The sequence below is a fragment of the Rhinolophus sinicus genome, chromosome 7 (assembly GCF_057876585.1).
Source record: "Rhinolophus sinicus isolate RSI-liver-muscle chromosome 7, RSI-T2T, whole genome shotgun sequence".
NCBI lineage: Eukaryota > Metazoa > Chordata > Mammalia > Chiroptera > Rhinolophidae > Rhinolophus > Rhinolophus sinicus.
Genome location: NC_142507.1, coordinates 34,218,720 through 34,235,489, shown reverse-complemented (window position 1 = coordinate 34,235,489; position 16,770 = coordinate 34,218,720). Strand labels below are relative to the sequence as shown.

The 16,770-nt window shown below is 33.3% G+C and overlaps 1 protein-coding gene across 5 annotated transcripts in view; it reads right to left on the bottom strand.

The window, feature by feature from the left end:
- Positions 1–971: 971 nt before the first annotated feature.
- The window catches only part of PTBP2 (polypyrimidine tract binding protein 2), a 68,651-nt gene continuing 52,852 nt past the window's right edge, over positions 972–16,770 (bottom strand). For 2 of the 5 annotated variants that reach the window (XM_019747019.3, XM_088799456.1), the window contains exons 9-14: positions 9,950–10,104; positions 8,480–8,513; positions 7,995–8,087; positions 2,912–3,128; positions 2,733–2,810; positions 972–2,563 (exon numbers count right to left, since the gene is read on the bottom strand). In XM_019747019.3, coding sequence (XP_019602578.1) covers positions 2,431–2,563; positions 2,733–2,810; positions 2,912–3,128; positions 7,995–8,087; positions 8,480–8,513; positions 9,950–10,104 — 710 coding nt within the window. In that variant the 3' untranslated portion in view covers positions 972–2,430. The remainder of the gene's footprint in view (positions 2,564–2,732; positions 2,811–2,911; positions 3,129–7,994; positions 8,088–8,479; positions 8,514–9,949; positions 10,105–16,770) is intronic. The other 3 variants (XM_019747020.3, XM_019747021.3, XM_019747022.3) reach the window with 3 other exon arrangements.

The window sequence follows — 16,770 nt, the reverse complement described above, 5'->3', positions numbered from 1 at the left end:
TTTTTGTCCTTAATGTGAGTAATCTGACACTCTTCAACCTTTATTTTTATTTGCAAACTCTGAAGAAAAAAAAAGATTAACTTAAAGGGAATAAATATATTTAGGAGAGTAACTATAAAAATTAAGAATTTCTACAATCAAACTTCTTATAGTTAGGTGAAACAGATAAACACCTATGCAATCTCAATTTCACTAAATAATTCTGTACCCATTTCTCTGATCCCGGATGAAGGGGGTAGGGACCTCTCTACTCCTTCTGAATAGATACTTACACAGTTTGCATTGTCCGTTATTTTATAACAGAACAAACCTAAGGAACAGAACCTGTCAGAACAAACTTGACACCAATATACCTGTCTCAAAAAAGTGACCTAAAATATTTTGAGTAATACAAATAGCACCCTAATCAGAATCCTTTAAAAAGTAAGTCATAGCATCACCGATTACCCTTACATTTTTAAATACCTGTATGTATGTCTTCCCACCCAAAGCAAAAGCAAGAGGACATGTTTCTTCCCAATAATATCAAGTATGTTTGTTAAAACTAGCAATGGTTGACTAAGATTAGTAGATCTTTAGCAGACACAAAAGATGAAAGATGAAACTGCAGCAAGAGAGCATGGCAAATCCAAAAGATCTATTACTGCATAAATCTAGAAAAACAACAACAACAAAAGAGATAGAGAGAATTAACGAGCTACAATAAAAGTTCTGTCTTTAAAGCAGATTATAACAGGGTGGGAAATGTTAATTCTGTGTCCTCCTTGGGAAGCAGTCACCATCTTTTAAATTAAAAAAAACCCGCTGGTATATTTTCACAGCATCTCGGTTTATTTATGGAACAAAGCCATGGAATTGTAATATTATTACTCCTTTCCCACCCTGGCAGAGAATAAACATGAATTCAGAAGCACAGTGGAGTGAAAACAAAGAGGAGAGAGAAAAGGCAGCAGAGAAAGACAGAAGGTGAATACAGAGCTACAGAAGTGTTTATTGAGCATGCTACAGAGGTAAGCAGAGTACACACAAAAGGAAATTAAACAACCATCAAACCTCCCAACTTTGTTAGAAAATTAATTTTTAATTGTGCCGCTTTCAAACTATACTGAATTTTACATTTCTAAAGATGTAAAAACTCAACTAATAGAAAATATACATGACCATTCTGTCTACATAGATAACAGAATCTATGAATCTTGAAACTAAGTACATCAATTTCAAAAAAGTATTGGTCATTTAAACAGAATCAACAATTCAGATTGACAAGAACTGTTCAAATTAATTTGACCTGTAGATTCTGAGCCATGTTTTTATTAAAGTCAGATCTATTCCTAAATACAAAATATTTTGAAGATTTATTAAAACTGAATATTACAATGCAAGGTAAATTAAGACTAAAGGCACATAAACTTTGGTCCCACCTGGTTGTCAGTTTTAGAAAACTGCCACAAAATTAATCTTCCTGCAAATTTTTGCAGTACACTTTCTTTATCTTTGAAAAATACATGCACCAGTTCCTGAACTAGCTAGACCAGTCTTCACATGCTCAGAAATCCACAACCATATTCCAAATCTTAATTACAAACTAAGGATGGCAATATATATTTAAATGCACATAAGTCATGTCAACTCCAAAAACATCTACGAAAAATATTCAGCCACAAACAAGACATTACTTAGTGCTGACATTTATATGATACGTCCCACAAGAGTGTGTACAAAAAGGTTAAGATTCCACAATGCTTTCCACATAGGGCTCAAACTTACAGAAATCACTTTGTTGTCTTAAGAAATTAATACTCTGCATCTTGTTAATTTTAACTAATGCCTACATTCATAACTGAATCTAGACCAGAATGGTGAGATACAAAGGCCAATGTGTTTTTTTTTAAAGCAATAAAGCCTAAGGTAGTAAAAACTAAAAAAATGCTGCTTTATTCTTCCAATATCCTGTATCTTATTTGACTAAATAGAAAGAAATGTGACAAGCCAATAATTCAAAATAAATTCCAAGCAGGAGAAACAAAAACTTAACCTTTTTACACACCCCTGCCTAAACATATTGTAATTCCCATGTAACAATGTGCCCTAGACAACCAATTCCTTTTTTCTAGTAAATGCACAATAGCAACACTAGTTTTCCTTTTAAGGCACGTATGTCAACTAAGTTGAAAAAGAAAATTAACCTGAAATTTTAAACAGACAATAAAAATGGCTTCCCTATAGAACAGATGAAATACAGCAGTTAATAACTCTGCCTTTACATATGCCATTTCATTTTAGAACCAAGGAATGATAACAGCATGAAAAAAACAACAAAAAACAAAGAAACAAGGAAAAAAATCAAACTCTGGTCCCGACTATTCTGAACAGTCAATAGGTGATGACACCAAACAATGTGATTCACCTCCTATCTTCATCTCCCCTTTTTTAAATTGTTGACTTGGAGAAAGACACTCTCAGATGATGGTTTTCACCAAGGTTATAATTATGAAGATCAATCAAGGCCTGGATAGCTTCTTCCACTGTTGCCATCTGAAGAAGAGCCATTTTGTGATCTCTTCTGAAACAAAATTATAAAATTAGATACTTCATAAAAATTAGGAAAGGCTTAAATACTTGAATTTTGTCCATTTCAGAATCAAAAATTTCTATAAACAAAAAGAATACTACTTGAAGAGAACTTTTATTTCTATCCAGTGACTAATTTAAAGACAAGAAAGCTTGCTTACTGAAAAAACTTAAATGCTTTCACAGTGCCCCCAGTGTTAGCAAACAGTGTTCGTAGATCCTCTTCTGCTACTGAAGGACTAGGAAAATTGGATGGAAACAAAGAGTAAAGATTAATAATAAATTTTATATTTTAGTTCTAAAATGTATATCTTTAATAAACTTCAGCTTTAATACTTACGGGATATTGGATAGGTGAAGGGTTGCAGAAGGAGGAAAAATGTTCTGAAAATTTTTGGATCCAGGTTTCTTAAAACGATGCAGTGGGGAATTACCAAAATCCTTTGTAAGCCCTTGATCATCAAGTCCTTCTCGAGGTAGTTGTACAGTCTGATGTTTAGATAGAGTAACACGAATAATTTTTCCATACATTTTCTGTCCATTAAGATGGTTCATGGCTATAAAAAAATAAAAGAATGCCTATTTAGAAAGTTTTAACAAAGTTCAAAGCAAAAATACGTATTTCAGATTACTTTAAAAATCTGACTTCTCTGATTTTATAGTCAGTCAGGAGTTTCTAATAACTACTGGTAACAAGACTTAATTCACTTGTACTAGACAAGGCATTCTGGCAAAACAAGCTCTTTCACAGAACGAAGATCTAGATGATGAATCTTTCTTGCTTCACAACTCTGATACATCAGACACTCAGACGCCTAAGGAGGAAACTCAGCCCTCATTCATAACCTTTCCTTCCTTATGCTCCACATCCTATTGCCACATCCTACGATATTCTTCCCCCTAATCATCTCTCAAATTCATCTTTTCTCCATTTCTCCACTTTTCATTGCCACTATTTTTGATCTGGATTAACTCAATCCATTTACTAATTTGTCTTCCTGTTGTATTTTTCTTTACTTTTCTCCAATCCATTCTTATACAGAGCAGTTGGAAGACCTCTGTATATTGCAAATCTAATCACATCATTACCTATTTAAAACCCACAGGGGTAAAGTCTAAACTCATTCTTGAACACTGCTTATACCTTTCCCAGTGTGATCCTAACACATCTCTCCCACCTCTTAGAACAGGTATGTATTGATGTACAATACCAACCTCTGTGAGAGCTCAGAATAAGTGGTAAGACTCAAATGGTAAGGCAGGAACCATTCAGTCCTCATGGAACTTACGGTACCTGAGCACTGTGCTCCTTGCACTTTCTGTTCCAGGTGTACAAAACTTACTTCCTTAAACTAAATGCCAGTTTGTCTTCCCCTTAGCCCGTGTGCATGCTGTTCTATCTGTAACAATTCCCCGTCTCTTTCACTATCGCTTTTAATCTATTCATCCTTCACTGTTACTTCCTCAGGAAGGCCTTTCTCCATCCTCTGCAAAGGTTCAAAGCCTCACTAGATATTCCCCATGCAATACTCTTTACTTCTTTTTAAATGCATCACATTTGAATCTATATCTTCCTTCAGACTGTAAGGTACAGGGAGGGCAGGAATCACAGTCTCTCTCCAACACACAGCACAGTGCCTAAACACAACAAAACATTATGTAGCTACTTCTTGAAATATCAACTGGGTTATTATCAAAACTAAGTGAAGAGAACTTTGGATTGAGATTAGAGAACAGTTATATGTTTTATGTTTTATTCACTATTTACAACCACTAAAAAGACCATTTTATAAGTCATATACTTTTAACTAAATTCAAAGTCTGATTTTAACTACTAAAAGTATTAAGAATATTAATAACAGAGAGGTAAAGGCAATGTGGGAAAGTGGGTAACTAAGAACAGAATCCCTATTCTCAAAATGTTTTGAATTTGATTAGAATACACAATCTGATATAGGAGATATGAAGAATTTAAATCACACTTACTTGTATAGAATAAACCAGTTAAAATAATAGGTCTGAAAAGGAAAATGCTATAAAAGTATAAGGTACCATTCATAAAAGAATCAAAAGTAAATTCCCATTTCACTTTCTACTTCCTTAATTTGTAAAAACAAGTTTACTCTTTCTGTTTTACTACAGTCTTATATATTTGTAAGTTTTTTTCTTAGATTTTCAACTGAGACTAACAGAAAAAAATCATCTCAGGCCTGAATTTTCTCACTAGTTTCTTACACTGTATTTCACATATACATATAAATTTATGCTTACACTTATAAAATCAACTAAATTATTGATAGTGATGGTACATATACTTCTTTCATAAAACTTACTTGAATTTAAAAGAATTTTATAAGTTCTATAATTCTATTGTTTTAAGTGAACAGAACTTTGCTTATGATAAAGTGCTATTACCTCACACAAAATGTGTTTCAAGGAATGAGTTTGGGGAATAAAGTGGTATTAAGAAGTAGACTTAAGGCTATCCTAAGAAAGCAGTCTTAGTGCAGCTTTGAAGTTATGAAAAGACTGAACAAAGAACAGAGCTTTGAGACACTGATGGGCAGGAATAAGAAAATAATAAAAGGTCCTAGGCATAGTAATAAACAGGAAATGGATAGAGAAATGGGATTAAAATTGAGCAAAATATGGGCGTCCGGTTAGCTCAGTTGGTTACAGCGTGATGTTAATAACACCAAGGTTGCCGGGTCGATCCCCGCATGGGCCACTGTGCCCTCCTTAAAAAAAAAAAGTAAAATAAAAATAAAATTGAGCAAAATAACCAAACAGCTATCTGAGGAAGTGGCCAGGTAATGAGATTCTAGTCAACTAACTCTTGACAAAAGGATATGAAGTGATCTGAAGTAGATGGGGGCTCGGGGGGTGGGTGGGGGGGAGGAGGAGAGGTATTTAGAATACCATGGTTTTTAAAGAAAAAAATATTTGTCAAAAATTGAGGTACACGTAATGATTAAACAAAATGAAGCAGATTGTTTGAATTACTAATTTAAAATGAATCAAGTTTAAATAATGGGACTCATATCTTGAAATCTACTGTTCCAAGAAAATAATGGTATAAATGGACAAAGCAACCAATGATAAAGGAGAGAAAAGTAAATACTGCACAGTAGAAATGGAATTTTTGGTTGAATACAATTTTTTAACTTTTCCTAATCCATCTTTGAAGAAGCCATTAACAATGAAAAGCTAAAAGATACCAAAAATTTACAGATATAGGGTGAGTTCATGTAATGTGGAAATGGAACTATATCAATACTCAGTATCCTTTATAATTCAAAATATTCGTGTTACCTCTTCCATTTTAAAAAAATTAATCTCGACATCCACTTGTCTATTTTATTAGTCTTTTCAAATGACCCAACTAGCTGTTTTTTTTTTCTCTCAACCACCTATAATTATGAATTTCTAGTATTGTTTTTATTATCTCCCTTGAGTTTATACCATTATTCTTAAAATTAAAACTTTCTGTCAAAACATTGCTTTCACGGTAACAGATCTAATTTGTATAGTACTTTATCCTTTAGCTTTACGTGATTTTAAATTCCCATTAAAATAACTTCTTGGGTAACAAAATCTACCTTAGCAGCAATGAGAAATAATAAATTATTTGCCACTACATATAGTCCAAAAACTATAAATCATACTATTAGTAAGTCAAAGCTTTAGTGAAAAGATCTTATAAAAATTAGGGCTTTTTACAAATATAAGTATTGTTAGGCACTGAATTGTATTCTATGTTGAAGCTCTACCTACCTCCCTACCTCCCCACTGACCCCCCACCGCCCTTGTGACTATTTGGAGATCAGCCTTTGAGAAGGTAAAGTTAAATGAGGTCATAAGGGTAAGGCTCTAATCCAGTTAGACAGTGTCCTTAAAAAAAGAGGAAGAGATACCAGAAAACACAGAAGAAAGGCCAGTGAGGACACAGGGAGTGGCATTCGCCAGCAAGCCAGGAAAAAAGCCCTTACCAGAAACTAAATCTGCGGGCATTTTGATCTACCAGCCTCCAGAACTGTGAGAATATAAATTTCTGCTGTTTAAGCCACTCAGTCTGTGGTATTTTGTTATGGCAGCCCAAGCAAATCAATGTGATAAAAATTAAAAATATTATTTAAAATAGTCCTTACATAAAACAAAACCAAAAACTATTCAGAAGAATTTGGCTTAATTCTACCTGAGGTACTTCTCAATCATAATGATTGTGTGTATCTTATTTATGAGGGTAATGCCACCCATAGCTCACATAATGATTAGGGGAAATATGAAATATTTGAGAATGCTTTGTTAACTATGAAGCACTGTAAAATGCTACTTACAATGTACATTAAAAACAATGGCAATGACTACCCTCATCAGACTACAGAAGTGTATGTACACACGCAGAAGAAAAAAAGATTTACTAAGCATCTATGACATGATCAGCTCTTTTACGTCTGTTCTTAAAGACAGATATCTCCATTTTAAAAAATGGAAACCCAGACGTAAGTTTTATACACTGTCTGAGCTACCACAATAGCTAACAAGAAACACTGAAATTCAAACTTATTACTCCAAAGGTAAAATGTCCAGTACATCGTGTTGTTTGTGAGTCTCTTTGGATATGATACCAAAAATACACTAGTCCTTACATCAAAAATGGCAAATTTCAAAATTAACAATGTGAATACCATCAGTCTGAAACACCATCATTCCTGAATCTCAATTAACAAATTTACAAGCTAAGAACATACTGATATTTACAGTCAATCACTCTACGAGTATGCAGTTATATTCCAGATTTACGTAATCTGAGTTTGTGTATGAAGTCAAATGAGGTATTCACTAAAATCACCAATTATTTATCTAAATAATGTAAGTGTAACTTGACTAAAGTACATTTTAAGATTCCAAAAGGCATTTTAAAAAGGGATTAATGGTGCATTTGGCACATGCGAACCCGGCATTTTTAAAATACTTTTTCCATGTGGACTCTTTCCATTACTAAATTTAGCCCAAATACTTACAAATCACATTAGAATTAAAATAACATGGCATTAATCAGGATTCATGGATTATACGAACAGTTCACTTCCATTACAGGAAGTAACCAGGAATGAAACACCAAAGATCTTTTTATAACATCAATGCCATAATTCTTACATAAAATTATTGCAATTTTGGAGCCCAAACCCCTTTCCATTAGACTGACCATGAGAAACTGCAAAAGGATAGCAGAAAAATACAAATATGTTCATCATATACAACTATTTACATTAAAATATGAAAACTGACATTTTGAGCCCTCGCTATTAAAAAAAAAGGTTTCTTACTAACATGAAAGGGTTTTGTTTTTACTCACAGATTTACATTACATATTTAAAATCAATTTGAAGATGTATAGGTAACACATGGTTTAATCTTACCAAGTTGTGATTGGTTTCCATCAGCCATCTGGATTAGAGCACTGTCTTTCTTATTGTACAAAATCTTCACACGCTGCACATCTCCATAAACACCTTTTTTGGAGCCACAGAGAGTAATCCAAAAATGGAATTAATCTGATGTGCAAGTCAGCTAAAGATCATCTTTCTGACATATTAATGAAACACCCAGACACCAACATTCTTACAAATGAATAAAGAAAGATCAAGATTTTGAACAGTGAATTTTGAAAAGAATAATTTTTGATAAACCCTCAAAGCTATGTGAATGATATTAAATTAAAGACCATGCAAAATAAATCAGCATGCATTAAAACAAATTTTGTGTCTATGGAGAGTTTTAAATAGCAAAGAAAAATAGCAAAAGATTTACTATTCAACTTTAAGCCAAAGTGCTAGCTAAATAAGAATTAAGGTGAAACAAAAATCAAATCAATAATAAAAGTATAGTGCTAACAATAACATACCGAAGAGGGTAAACAGACTTTGGGGCGTAACCATCTTTAGAAGGAGAGAAGAGCAAGCAGCGTAAGACAAGAAGAGAGAAGAGTCGAGGAAGAGCGGAGATGAACAGATCATCCATAACGAAGGGTGGTTCCCGCAGAATGGTGAGGTGGTCATGGATCATGGTTCAAGGCGGTTAATTGGGGCAAGTTGGTCCGAGGAACATTTGTTCAAGCACAGAAGCATGAACATAGGGAATGGTGACAGGGAATGAAGACAAGGACAAGGAAAATAAAGGATAAGACAGGGAAGGGAACGGGCATTTGGGAAAAGACAAGGAAGGGGAAGGTGAACACACAGGGAAAAGGATGAAATGGGGAAGGGAAACAGCAATGCAGAAGAAAAAAATAAGGAATTGGGGAACAAAAAAAAAAATAAAATATAGGTCAGTACATAGGAAATGCAGGAATTTGGTCAGAAAATGGTTGGTTTATGTACTGTACAAGAAAAACTGAGTAAAATGTAGTCATCCAAGACAAATATGGGTAAAGTACATCTATATCAAAGAGTAAATTACAGCATTTCATCTCAACATGGGGAAGGAAAGCATGCATAGGAATTTTAAACTTTGAACTTTAATTGCATAAGCATGGCTGGTTATGAAATGCAGGCAAAATTCTTAAAAGAAAAACAAAGGCACTCTGATTCAAACATTTTAGCATGCAGAACTATGAATGACAATAGTATTAAATGATAAAATAAGCTTAATGTTCGTATTAACAGAGGCCAATTAAAAATGAAACAAATATTCAAATTAGACACCGTAAACTGATACATTGAGCTTCCGACATTTCATACCAGCTTTCATAGCAATCAAAATAAAATATACCAGACATAAAATGTACAACTAAAAAAAACTCAACAATAAATTTTATTTAACAAAAAGGGGGGGATAAAGTTGAAAAATATTTTTAGAAGACAATGACTAATAACTGCAAAGAAAAAATTACTAAGAAAGACTGGAAGAGTGCCTCGTCAAGATCTTTGGAAGAACCTTCAAAGAAAAATGTATTAGAGTAATTCACATAAAATAAGATTTAAAAAAATGCAATGACACATAAGCATGAAATGAACAAGCAAATAATTAGAAAAGGCAAAGAGCAAAACTGTTTTACAGTTAAATCTGCAAATTAGATTACATTTGCCTTTGAGAACAACAAAAGGATAAAAAGCCAAACTACGGTACTTCACCATATTTTTCTTAGGAAAAATAGGTAGTTAGGTTAAAAATATATATAGATTGATATGATCGTCTAAGGAAATAAAGTATTACTTAAACAAGTACACAGATTTTATCCAGAAGTAGAAACATACAAAAAATTCTTTGACTAATGAATGTACATAAAAAGGCAAGTGCAAAATGAAATAAACATGAAAAACTTTCACAAATGAAATGGAGCTAAAGAATAAATATTAAAAATTACTTTACTAACCTCCTCATTTAAATTGCTAACCAACAGGACTGTATTGCCACCAGCTGAGACTCCAGGCATGCCCACTCGGCCAGCAGCAGCCGCGGCAGCAGCCGCTGCTGCATTTGGAATAGCCAAAGGACTCAGAGCTCCTGGAACAGCTGCAACAGGAAGCCCTAATTTTAAAATAAAGCATATTTTACGAAATACACACAAGTCGTTTACAAAAACCAATTTAAGCACGATGGCTGCATGGCTTAGGGCTGACCCTTCCAAATGGTTCCTGAAAATTAATTTTTGTAATATTTAGGAAAATGTTTGCTGGTATACAGTACTTAAAGAAAAATAAGTGGTTTCAGTGAAATCATTAAATTATTAGAACTAATACATACCTGTATTCTTAAAAATTTAAATATAAAATATTCCATTTCCTATGAAAAAGCAAACAAAAGCATAAAGAATATATTACCAAGTAAGAGACTTGAAAAATTCACTTCTGTGGTTTATAGCGAGAAGCCTAATATATTTAAAAAATCATCCTCAACATAATAGTAACTCACACTTTTTTATATAAGTGCTATCTATCTTCTTCGTAAACTCACACTTGAAATCAAACAAGCAAAATTACAGCTTATGAAACTAGTAAGTCCATCAGTTCCTACGGACAGTTCACCCTGAACATGATTTAATTCAAAGGGCCTACAGAAAATGTTACCAAAATTTGTTTGCCTTAATTCCACACTTTAGTTATAACGAACATAAGTTTCTCAAATACAACACTACCCCAGCAGAATAAGAAAACGTCACTCTATCACAGGCTTGTTCAGTATTTTCTTACGCTTTGCCTACCAGTTTTAGTATTTCCTTATTTCTACTGTTCTACTTTCCAATCTTATTGTTTTATCATCTTTAAGATACTTCACTCATTTATTCTAGACAGAATTCCCTGTGTCTCAGCATCTTTTATCCACTTTTCAATTACCAATGAACTCAGAAACTTTCCATCCCTTAAATTCTTACATACCAGCTTATTTCTCAATAAATATTAGTTCACTAAAGAAATAAACATGTTTTCTTTATCCCCTTCTCATGATAAAGGAAACAAATGACATACCTGGGTAGAACTGGCCCTTAGCACTGTTATCCCATAAGCTGACGTTTTATTTCTTCTTTTCTCTTTCCAGCCTTCTTGTGTATGTCATAGAGGTGTGCTGTTTTGGTTTCAGAAACCTTTCTTTTAGCCAAGTTTTTAGCTTTTTACTTTAGAAACTACTATGACCTTTCATTGTCAGTCTGAAGGTTCTTTAAAATTCACAATTCCTTAACCTCTATACTTTTTTTTTTGACTTAATACTTTTCAATTTTTTTTCATCTCTTCTTTCTGAGTGCTCCAGTGGAACAGTATGTTTCTCATTTACAGTCTTGCTCTGGATGAGTTTTATTTTATACCTTTTTGCCCACATCATGTTTTGGAATCCCCCTTTTTACTTCTCCACTTTTCTTTTTTAGAATTTACTTTCTATTTTGGAAAATTTCCAAGATATACAAAAATAAAGAGACTAGAACAATGAACCCCATGTACCCATTACACTGGTTAAACAATTATTAGCTCATGGCCAATCTTCTTTCACCCATTCACCAATTTTATTTTTAAAGTAAATCCCAGAAATAAGGATCTAGTTTTAAAAGAGAAGCTTATGTTTAGTATTCATGCATAGTAGTCTTTAATGCCTTTTTGGATCTACCAGTGTGGATTCTTTAACCAAGTATTCTACGGCATTACTCACTTCTCCATGTTAAATACCATAGCTCTCACTCCTCTTTATAGACTGTTTCCATTTAACATTCAGTTGGTACCACCATTTGATGCCGATGTCAAGTATAACATAAAGATACATTCCTAACTCCTACACATGCACTCACCTTTGTTTTTGCATACTCTTAGAAAGTGACTCCCTCCCTCTTTTCTTAAAACATTGTTTTTCCATAGTTTCACATAGCTTTGGCTGAATATCATCCAACTAAAGTTGACAACAACACAATTATTTAACACTGGCAGAAACTCCGGGTGTAGGCATTGCATTGTCAAATCATTCCTATTTCCCTGCCTTTAAGATATTTTAGTAGAAAAAGTAACTTAAAATTCTGTTAAGTTCCTCGGTCTTAATGGCATACAGTTGATGGCGCATGGGCGTACACACGTGCATGCACACACACACACACACACACACACACACACACACACACCCCTACCCATGAAGAAAAAAGTTCATTGTCAATCCTCAAATTCCTGTTTAGCAATAAAAGCTATTTTTAAAAAATCCATCAAAGCCATTTTACTGGCTTTTACACAGGCACACAAAAAAATTAATTTCTGGTTTCATTTTCAATTCTAACAGGCAAGAAGCAATAATTCTCAAGGCCTACCTGGCCAGAAAAACTTCACTGACAAACTAATTAGAATTAGTTATCAAAATTAATCTCACAAAGCTCCTAATCCTTAGCATTTTCTCTATACATTTAACCCTTACGAACATGTTTATTAAAATATTTTGTATCTCCTCCTACTTATCTACAAGAGTCGTCTTGAACTGTTTCCCACATTGAAGTTCTCTTACTACACCTTTTTTTCCTCCCTCCCCCGTCCCATTTTTCAGCCATTCATTTCTAACATTTAAATCCCTCTTTCTGACTTCATTCTTCCAATTTCCTAATTTTCCTTCTCCCATACAACCACTGCACCACTTTTGGCCTTCATGGTGATGAGGAGGCCCCTTTCTATCCTCCCTTGGCTTGATTTTACTATGTAGTCAGTGTTCTAGCTTACTTCTTACTAATCCGGGAGTGCTCTACAATGCCAGGCTTGGATAATTCAACCTTATATTCTCACTATGCTTTCATCTGGGTTTGTGAAGTACTAAGAGTGAAGCACGCACGCGTGCACACACACACACACACCGAAACTGATTCCACAAACAGTCTGTTATGCAACACTAGATTTCCTAGTCTATTCTCAAAAGTTCCCTAAATTTCCCACTGATTTAAGTCCTGTATCCCACTCTCAACCTCATCATGTTCAGCAAGCAGCTTGTAAGACTGAGATAGGAATTCCCTCAATTTTTTCAATCAATTTCAAGTCCTCTCTTCTTTCATCTGTCCCTCCTTTTCCTTTCCTTCATAAAGATAAAGAATGGTGAAAAGAAGATGGACTATAAAGCCAGTGATTTTATTTGTGGTTCCAGCTCTGCCCCTCCATTTCCATGTGAGCTTGATAAAAATCCCTTCCAGTTCTCACAATGATCCTAAAAAGTATCTCTGTATTTTTCTAGACTCCAACATTTCCACTATACTCTTGGTCCAATTCATTATAATTAATTCTAAAACTGAAGCTAGCCTTAAAAACAATTACTAGCTAATATGAAATGAGCATTCATTATATGCCAGGCATTGTACAAAGGTCATTGAACATTAACATTTAATCCTCACAATAGTCAGGGGTTGCTATGATTATATCCATGTGGATATATCCATGTGGTTTCCACATGTGGAAACCAAGACAGTGAAGTCGAGTCAGATTTTGAACTCAGGATATTTGGATTTGAAGTCCATACTCTTAGTGATTATGCATATTTCCTCACTATAAACATTTCCCCTTCGGCCCTCCTTTACTCCTAAACTACCATCCAATTTCTCCTTTCTTTCTATATAGCAGTTCTTGGAAGAGTGAATACTTTCTTATACTGACACCCTCAATCCATTATAATTTGATTTATACATACTATTGTAAACAATCTTATGGAAACAAGTGAATAGGCACTTCTAATTTTAATCCCTTTTATTTTATCCCTCAATTTCGTGCCTATTTTACCCACAGTATAAACGTGTACTGTTTAGTTTCCATTTCAAGTCTTTAACCCTTTTCCTCTTATACTTTGGGAATCTTAAACCAAATTTTAAATATCACACCTCTGGCCTCCAAATTCACAACCCACGGAATGCTTGTTCCAAGTCTTAGGCTGGATTTCCTACTGTCTAGTTGACTCCTCCACAAGTTTAATTCTTCATAAGGAATCTTATCAATAAGATGTCATATTGTTACTTTGTTTAATTTTTTCATTTGTTTTCATTCTCATTTCATGTTTCTACTTTAGATTCACAATTACCTTAGACAATTACCTTATTATTCTTAGGTCTCTGTAGTGCCTAGCACAACGCTAAAATGACTGTTGAATAAAGCAATAAATGAATAAACCAGGATGCCACTGAGGTGAGGAAGAATCCTGTTAGGGACGTGAAATACACATACTCATTATTTAAGAAGGCTATCAAAAAATCTAGCAAGTGGAGCAAATAGGAAAGGTAGATTCAGAGAGAATGCCACTTTTAAATTAAAATCAAAATCAACAGGAAAAATATATAGAGAAACTAAAAGGAAATAGAAATGTGAAGTTAGGGAAAACTCAGGGGAAAAAAATCAAGAAAACAATCTAAATTAAATTTCTTATATGTATTAATTGCTTTCTTGGTGTATCTTTCAAGAACTAGTAAAAACTGCATAATTTTTACCTCCTTCAGATAAAGAAACATGTTATACTATAGTCACAAACATATATAATTTTTCTTCTACTAATTGCAGAAGCAGCAGTAATATACTTTAGAAGGCTTTTATTTTAGCCATATCGTATATATAAAACTGTCAAATCTTAAAAAAAAAAAAATCACAAAAATTTTCCAAAATAAAATATACAGTCTGATTTTATTTAAACCTATGTTCTGTACCCAAAGGATGGAGTCTATTACCACAGAATTCAAGCTGGTTAGCCTTAAAAATATGAACATTTGGATGAATAGAAGTCTTCAAATATTTCTCATGGAAAAGGAGAAGGTAAATATAGGATTAATAAAAATAAGAAATTTCTTAACACTACAGCTGAAAACAATAAAAATGGGTGAATGTAAAAGTTCAGTTCAAGCAAAGACAATGTGATCATCCATTAAAAACTATATGAAAATCCTGTCCTGAATAGTTAAAAGGTGACCTATGGATAACGTTTTAGTCTAAGTAATAAGCTTATTCCATTTGAGAATGCTGGTGAGTCAGTAATGTTTGTATAACATCTGTGACCCATCACACAAACATACTTCTTTTGCTCTGAATACAAATAATTCCAGATTTAAACACTTAAATATTACTTACAATGGACTAAAGAGTTAAACAAATTCTCTAAACGTTATTGCTTCAAGTTAGTTCGAGATTCAGAACTTACAAAATTTTACCTACTGAGAGAAACTACCTCAACTCTTGCAACTTCTTTTCTAAAGAGATTTTAAAGACTTAAAAATTAGTATTTTTAAAATTCAGCCACAGCAAAATGAAAGATAGTTCAATAATCCAAAGTACTCAACATCACTTTTAAAAAATGCACATATGAAGAAGTAGACATCTCCCAACTATAACTTCTTACTGCTTAGCCGTTAAAACAAATAAAATGAGAAAACCAAACTTACCGGACAGTGAATTAGTACAGGGTATGTTCATATGACTTCTCACCAAAAATTTCTGATTTATGTTCAACATGATAAAATATTGTTTTAATCACATTTTTTTGTATTTTGATATTACAGCATTTGGTGATACACTTTGAAAATCTATGTTATTTAATATTTCTGAGAACTATTTCTAGGATGTTTGTGTATTTATAAATATTTTGGTCTTTCTTGAAGGATAGCTTTGTTTTTACTTGCAGGATAGTCTGCAACTGATGAGTTATTTGGTTTGACTTCATGGTCATAATTCTTTTTCGCTATAATTAGCCTTATTAATGGAATATTATAGAGTTTTGCAAAATTAAGATTTGGGTAAGTTTTAACATATATTTTGTGAAAACCTGAAAATATAAATTCAGTTTACTATATTTTCGCTTGCATGTCATATATACTATATATGTATTATATCTATGTATTAGGTTGGTGCGAAAGTAATTGCGGTTTAAAGGGTTAAACATAACTGCAAAAACCGCAACTACTTTTGCACCAACCCAATATTATATCTATGTATAAAACATATATGGTATATACATATATACCATATATGTTATACATATGTATTCCTATTTGGTTGCAATTTTGAATGGAGATAAGAACAAGACTCACTTTTGGTTCTATAATCATAAACAGATTAAATACTAAATGGACTTGGCAACAAAAAAATCGTCATGGCAATAGAATATATCTTAGTATATGGAAAAAAGTACAGGACTTACATATTTACTACATGTATGACATTATTCTATATTAACTCCACAGAGAAAAAGAAAGCAGGCTAAAAAGTCCAGCTAACCTATAGTACATTTTATTCTATCGTTTATTAGTTAGGAGCGTGGACTTTGGAGCCAGTACTGTCTCCGAGTACTGTCTGGCTCTGAGTGCTGTCACAGCCACTCACTAATTATGGAAATCTGAGCAAACTGCTAATCTCTTTGTGTCTCAGTTTCTAAATCGGTAAAATGGGGGCAATAAGGGTAACTTCATTTAAGGATGATGTGAGAACTCAAAAATAAAGGGCTAAGAACAATGCCTGGCACATAACACATTCAATAAATGGTTAGCTATTATTAGTATCCATACCCATTCTAAAACATAGTATTTCCCACAAAATATATAACATGAAGAACTCTAAGCAATAGCAGTGGAATCTAACTCATTTTAAACTAACCCCAAAAGATGTATCTAAGCATTTAGAGTGGAGCCAAATTTTTATAGGGAGAGCAAATGGTGGTATAAAAAACAGCTAATCCCTAATCAATACCAATTATCCAAAAGACCCCACTCCTTAGGAACTG